The sequence below is a fragment of the Cheilinus undulatus genome, linkage group 22 (genome assembly GCF_018320785.1).
Source record: "Cheilinus undulatus linkage group 22, ASM1832078v1, whole genome shotgun sequence".
NCBI classification, from domain to species: Eukaryota; Metazoa; Chordata; class Actinopteri; order Labriformes; family Labridae; genus Cheilinus; species Cheilinus undulatus.
In genome coordinates, this window is record NC_054886.1 from 26,170,178 (window position 1) to 26,177,390 (window position 7,213).

Sequence of the window (7,213 nt, forward strand, 5' to 3'; positions counted from 1 at the left end):
GAAAGAGCCGACTCTTTTTTGCTGAGCCGAGCCAAATGAGCCAGATCACTAAAAACAGCCGAAATTTCCATCACTGGAGCTTAATCTTCCTGAAATTACTCAATTTTTTGTTTTATTTCTACTATTCAAGAAGTTTTTGGTGTATAATTTGTTTCACTTCTATAACATCAGTGGTGCTTCTATTGTTTAGGTAGATTCACTTTTGTCGTTTAAACCTTTAAAAATTATTTGAGGTCAGACTGTATTAAAACAGAATGAAAATCATCAAACGAAGACCGATCCCGGAACGTTTCTTCGGGCCTGCTTACAGTACGGAGACCTTAGATGACGGAGTGACTTCCTGCTAGAACTTCCGGGTCGGTAGCAGCAGCTATGCAGAGGACTGCATGTGTTTTGAATGTCTCTTGTATCACAACACGCAGTTAATCTTTAAATACAAGCTTACAACTGCGGAGGTGTTTTTTCTTTTTCTTTTTTGCAAAATAGTAGAGACGTTATGAATCCGGTGTTTCGAAAGGTAGGTTTTGCTTTCTGCCGTTAAATATCTGATTACCTCACAGAGGTCACACATGTCTCCGCTCCACAGGCAGTTTTTAACGCTGCTGCGTCACTTTTAGTCAAATATTAGAGTTTAATCAGGTTTTACCGTCATTGTTTTTTTATGTAAGGTGGTAAACGATGGTTGATTTTCAGTGATGTATGACCAACTTAGCTAGCGAGCTACCATCACAATGATGCGCTGCAATCAACTTAAAACTATCATTTAAAAAGTAAATGTCTGATTAAGCGACGATTAAATCAACTAGTTTTTGCACTTTAGGCAGTATATAGGAGTGTATAATATAAACATCACAGAAAGTATGTGCAAAGGTGCAAAAGGAGAACCAGGTGTGCTGGTTTACTAGTTTATTTTTTTCTAAATGAGTATAACACAGTGTGCAGTTACAGAGTAAAATGAAATAAGACCGATGTGCGTTAATGTAACATAAAGTCTGTACAGACTGTCCGCTGGTTCCGGGGTTCAGTGACAGTCTATGAGGTGAGGGCCGGAGTACTGCTCATGAGGCTGACAGCAGAGGGGAAGAAACTGTTCTCCTGGTTTTGGTTAGAGATGCACGATATCTGTGTATTGACTTGAAAAAAGAATTCTCATATTGGCAGATATCAAAATTTCGTCCTATTTTTTTGGCGATAAAAATCTGATCAGCTGCAAATGTTGTCCTTACGAACAAATAAGACTTATGACAGCTGAAGTCTTTTATTTATTATCATTCTGTACACTTGAAAGTGTGTTTAAAGGACTAATATTTGTTAATTTGTACATCCTGAACATTAGATTGTGTGTTTTAGGGACTGAAATTTTGGGTCTAAATAACATTTAAGTACCCGTATTGATACTGATGTTGGCTTAAAGGTTTTTGTTAATATTGGCATATCAGATAACAAAAATCCAATATTGTGTTGCATACCAGACGGTAATTGATGAAGCAAGGACTGACTTGATGATGGCGGTGTAGACAAGCACCATATTCCTCTCCTTTGTACTTGTCATATGATAAGAGAATGAAAAAATAAAATCCTTTTTTTGCAATAATGTATTGTTTTCAGAACTTTGGCTATGCTTTAAAATAAACTGGCTGATGTTCTTTGTCCAGTTGCAGATGTCTGTCGCCCAGCAGGCACGTGTGGTAAATCAAGCACTGACATTATGCCGGTAAGTTTTTGCTTTGTAGCATTCATATTTAAAAGGACAGCTACAGTATTGCACATTTTACTTTACCTTAAAAGTCTGTTCTTGTGTGGGGAGGTTGTTGGTGGGAAATTTTCCTGAATCTGAGATGAGAAGAAGACACGGAGACTCAGATGGGTTACGCTGAGCTGTTGACTCTCAGCTGAGGAGAAACAGTGATATCAACACATTGTGAGCTTGAAGCCAGATTTTGAAGTCCCAAGGAGTTCACAAACCAAAATATGGCTACACAGACTCCACTGATTGAAGTGTTAAAACATTCTTGAGTCAGAGTGTGTCTGTGAAAGCCCTAAGACGTTGCCATGGAAACGATGCATCATCTTCTTCAATCACAGCAGTGTGAACTGGCAGGTGTTTAGAGCGCCGCAGAGTGGAACGTTGCAAGCAGTTGCAAGTTTCAGCTCATCTCGTAGCAAATCTTTGGTCTGAACTGGGCTTTAGAGGAACTTAATCAACATCTGAATATCTGTGGAGACACAGAAGTATTAGAAATTTTCAGCAACAGTAACCGGTGTTTCTACCTAATTAATATTTTGTAACTTTTCTCTAAGTTGATGTAGCAGTGTTAATAATTAATGCAATCTATTATAACTACCAAGATAACGGACAAGACAGTAGGTGTTTAATGATCCATCGATCTGGATCCATAAATATATTGGTTGATCAAAGATCCAGTCAAACTGATGGAAAATCAAAACAGCGATCGACATTTTCTAGAAGCACTTTTATTTTGAAACACTCAGCTCTCTGCCCAGCTGTGTATCATCTTTAACCTTAAACATCACATATTATGCAAAATACTCTTTTTCAGGCTTCTCTAGCAAAAATATGTGTCCCTGTCCTGTCCACAATCCCCCTCAAGAATCAGAAAAATCCATTCCCTCTCCCCTCTCTTTCTCCTCAGCTGGCAGCTGAGAGGAGGATCATGAGAGCCACATCCATTAAGCTATATCCATTACCTGAGAGGGGCGGAGTCAGAGAGCTCAGTAACATTTAAAGCCACAAACACAGAAACAGCTCGTTCTTAGCAGGGCTGAAACAGAGGGGGTTTAAGACATGCAAATATCCAATACTGGGGTATTTTTTCAGCTACAAACTTCTCAGGCATGTTTTAGGGGACCTCTGAGACCAATATAAACTTGTCTTAAAGGCGTAAAATACGTGACCTTTAAAACAATGCCAGTGATAAGGACACAGCTTTATTCACTGAGTATGTTTGCACTCTTCACACACAGGAGCTTTAAAATGATAAAAGTGAAAAAAGGAAACATTTGGTGCTTAAAAAATAATTGGGTGTAAAAGTTAACATGGAGAATACATCTGTGCACAGTTATGTTCATAATTTAAAGGTAACAGTAATGGGGGCTCTTATGGTAATGATAGACAAAAGCTAAATATAAAAACATGGTACTCCATATTGATACAGATGTTGTTGTTCTTATTAAATCAGTTGTTTTTACTGAAATGTTGAAACTGTATTAGAAATAAAATGGTCAGAACCTTGAAGTTGCTTTTTTTCCCCTTAAAAATCAAATGTGACTGGTTGTCTGATATTAATTAGGCCCTATATGCCCTATGAGTCAAGTAGAATCAAATCATAATATTATAATAATGTTAAAAGGGCTGGTATCATATCTGGTGATTTTCCACCCCGTAGGATAGTGGCTTTGCTTAGACCTCCACAAGGCAGGATAAGGCCTTTTTTGACCTCCTATACATGAAGTTTTAGTCTCTCTGACACTGTTTCTGACCCGTATTTTATGTTTTGTATTTAAAGGGCCACGCCTTGTATCCAGCATCCTGTTTGGGGTAAGTAAAAAAAAAAAAAAAAGACTTGTGAGATTAAAACTCCTGCCTGCTCCATGTAGACGTGTTTATCATTTAATTTTTGAACTGTTATATTTCAATTGCACATACCATGTTGGCATGAGTAGTCATATAAATCTGCACATTTTGCCTTCCTATCCACAGCGTCTGTGACCAAAAGAGAACATAGATCCATGCCGACACACGGGATCGGGCGGTGGAGACACCTTTTAGCCAAAGGACCGGTGAGTCTAAGAGAACAGGTCACACTTATGTAAAAACAAATCACTTGGTTTCTTCTGTAAACTGTTACTGAGCTGTACATTTAAGGCTCAAAAGTTAGACTTAAATGAAATGGCTCAGACTAAGTCTAAGACATATTCTGTCGAGTGATTGTCATTTTTGAAATGTTTAGGCTCCAATGTTAAAATTCAACCATGTAAAGCATAGAAATCTGATTATTATCATTATAAGAGAAGCACAGCTGAAAACAGGTGGGAAAACTACCAGAAAAACACAAAACTAATGCATTGAACTTAAAATAAACTGTTTAAAAGGTCAAATAATGTGGGACTTTGTTAGATTAGGTTAAGTGTTAAATGTAATATAGATAAGTGACATAAGAAAGGCTGTGGCAATGTTTCTTTAGATCTTTTGTTGTACTCTGGTAGCCCCTTTTATGTGTTATTGGCGCCCTCTACTGGATCTGTTAGAAAACTACTTTCATCCATTAATTTCACCAATAAACTCAACTTTAACCTGTCTTTTAATTGAATGAGGTTGTTTCAGGTTAATTCTTGAAGTTCTTCGTATTTTTGAACCAAATTTTAAAAAAGTGTGACCTCTAAAGTCGGCCTCAGTTTAGTAATTCTAGAAATAAAAACTCACATGGGTTTGAATTAACAAGGTGTTCCTTTGTTTTCAGGCAAAGAAAAGGAAAGAGAGACTCAAGATGAAGCCGATCCTGCCGGCGACCGACTCGGCGTATGGGTCTCTGAACTTCACAATGTCGGGTTATGACATGACGCTGGTGGAGCATTACTCCCAGTACATCCACAACCTCTGCAACCGACTCGGCATCAAAGTATCAGAGAGGTGAGGACAATTAAAGACCTTTCTTAGTTCTTTTAGTTCTGTTTCTCTTTATTTGCTGACCATATGAACAGGTATTAACTACTGCAAAGATTAATGGTAGACGGTAGGGCTGAACGATTTAGGAAAATATTCTAATTGCGTTTTTTTAACCAATATTGAGATTGCGATTTAATATGCAATTATTCGTAAAGTTCCTCATCTCATATATTTTACAACAAAAACAAGCAATAATTCATTCTATACTATAACCAAAACAATATTAGATTAAACCAGGGCTGGAAAATTTTGAGAAATATCTAATTGTGATGATTTTGACTCATTTTGCAAATTGGATATGAACTTTTGTATTAAAGGGAGTGATAATTTTAATTACAACTGTCATATTTAACAAGAAAAACAGACAAAAATTAGGAAAATAGGATTTTTTTTATACACTATTCTAAAAATATGCCACTAAAATGATTGCATGATATATAAGGCATAATGTCTTTGTTTCAAAAAAAACTTTTAAACTGGTATTTTGACACAAATTTCAGGCTAAAGAAATATTGCACCTTCTGCGATTTGAAAATTACAGCAGGCCATATTGCGATTAAATCTCATTTGCGATTAATTGCCCAGCCCTAGTAGATGGTGATAGTTCCCTTAGAGCCAAGGTCACTAATTAGTGGTTAGAGCTGGACCCGGGTGCCATCCTATCTGGACCCATGTGAACCTGGGATTTCATGCTGATGCAGCTTTTTCACATTTATGGTAATACATTTTGACTGGTGCAGCCTCTCATCTTAAAGCTAGCTACACATGACGCTACTCAGCCAATCAGAGGTTTTACTCAGAAGGGAAACAGCAAGTCAGAATACAAGTCTGAAAGCCTCCTTAGATGTGAGCATGCTCAGAGCCTGAAGCAGAATAAAAAAGAGGAAATTAATCTCTAGCTTGGCTACACCCGATGTCTTTCTGTGCCATCTTTGAAGTCAAGGATAAGGATGCTATAGTGATAAAATGCCTTCTGTGTGGCCTCCTTCTGTAGTTACGCTTTGCCAACCAAGAGCACAGAAGTTATGTTGATGCTGGACCAGAGCACCAAGATGACCGTAGAAGCCGTGCTGAAAACTCACCTGAGAGTCATCCAGGTATGTGCATCGAGTCTCCCTCTTACTCCTGCACTGTATGCTTCATGTTTGTTTCCACAGGATTTGACCCGTATGTGATGTTGATCTGTTTTAGGTGAGCAGCCTGGAAACCACGCTGTGTCCGGTGTTCATGGAGGTTCTCCTCAAGAATCAACCTGAAGGAGTTCAGCTCTCTGTAATAGAGGTCAGTCAGGATTTTTTAAACATTTCATTGTATGTTTTAGCATAAAAGATCCTTCTCTGAAGCTTTGGTGCATGTACTGTTGAGTTTGAAAGGTTCTATTAGACCATGAAACAAACAAAAATAGTTTTCAACGGTCTTTCTATCTTTTCTCTCAGCACACAGAGGCTGAGTTCGAGGCACGCTTCAAGAAACGTCCAGAACTGGAGGGGCTCTTGTCTCAGATGAACCAATAGAAACTGGACCAGAGAAGATACTTTGTTTATTTATTTTCTGTTGTTGGAGATGTTCACCTACATTTCAAATAAATGTACACATTCATAATCAATACAATTTTGTTAATCTCTAGAAATAATGCATCATTTCTGTTCTGTTATAAATATTCTCAAAAATCAGAACATACATTAACATAACATTTCCTTATGAAATCTTGTGAAAGAATTGTATTTCATATATTGGTAGTTTCCTTTTTAATAATAACTTACTGTTATGTGTATAATAATACCTCAATGAGAGTTGTGTGTAAAAATAAGAGGAGATAAAAAAAAAACAGGGTGGAGTACACCCTGGACTGGTCGCCAGTCAATCACAGGGCTGAAATATAGAGACAGACAACCAGGCACGCTCACATTCACACCTACGGCCAATTTAATGAACATGTTTTTGGTGGTGGGAGGAAGCTGAAGTACCTGGGGAGACCCCACACATGCACGGACCATGCAAACAGAAAGGCCCTGACCAGGAAGTTAACCAGGGACCTTCTTGCTGTGAGGCCACAGTGCAAACCCCTGTGCCGCTGTGCATCCCTCAGCCAGAAGTTCTAAGTACTTTTTATCCCCAGTTTTCTTCGTTCATGATTGGTGCATGATCAGTGTCCAGTTTGGGCCCTTGGGCACAATCCTTCACTCCTGGAACACCTGTCTACCTGTAAGATATACATCTCACTTTGGATAAGAGCGTCTGCTAAATAACATTGTACATTTGCTTCTCGATAAAATTCATTCCTCTTTTGGCACAGGTGGCTTGGTGGTTAGGGCTGCCCTGTGAGGCCACAGTCTCAGTAGGGGTCTCAGCATTTAGGACCAAAATACATTAAAAATAGTAATTTCTTTAATATAAAAGTAAAGGTTCATAATGAAAAGTAGCTGTTCATGGACTCAGCACCAGCTATGCATAAGTTCAGACATAGCTGCCAATCAGGTGACTGATTGTCAGTATCTTTCAGCATGGGCCCTGCTACAGCAGTCG

General features: G+C 38.3%; 1 protein-coding gene across 1 annotated transcript; it reads left to right on the plus strand.

Annotated features, from left to right (window-relative positions):
- The first annotated feature begins 325 nt into the window (after positions 1-325).
- On the plus strand, positions 326-6,295 carry mrpl48 (mitochondrial ribosomal protein L48). Its single transcript, XM_041779793.1, has 8 exons — positions 326-517; positions 1,656-1,714; positions 3,528-3,559; positions 3,722-3,801; positions 4,482-4,651; positions 5,682-5,784; positions 5,879-5,968; positions 6,124-6,295. The coding sequence occupies exons 1-8, from the start codon at positions 497-499 to the stop codon at positions 6,199-6,201; spliced, it is 633 nt and encodes a 210-aa protein (XP_041635727.1). The 5' UTR covers positions 326-496; the 3' UTR covers positions 6,202-6,295.
- Positions 6,296-7,213: the final 918 nt, after the last annotated feature.

Bases quoted from the DNA above. Each gene is read 5' to 3' on its own strand.
- mrpl48 (XM_041779793.1), top strand. From the start codon at position 497: ATGAATCCGGTGTTTCGAAAG. The intron at 518-1,655 runs GTAGGTTTTGCT...TTCTTTGTCCAG, and splicing joins TGAATCCGGTGTTTCGAAAG to TTGCAGATGTCTGTCGCCCA. The intron at 3,802-4,481 runs GTGAGTCTAAGA...CTTTGTTTTCAG, and splicing joins ACCTTTTAGCCAAAGGACCG to GCAAAGAAAAGGAAAGAGAG.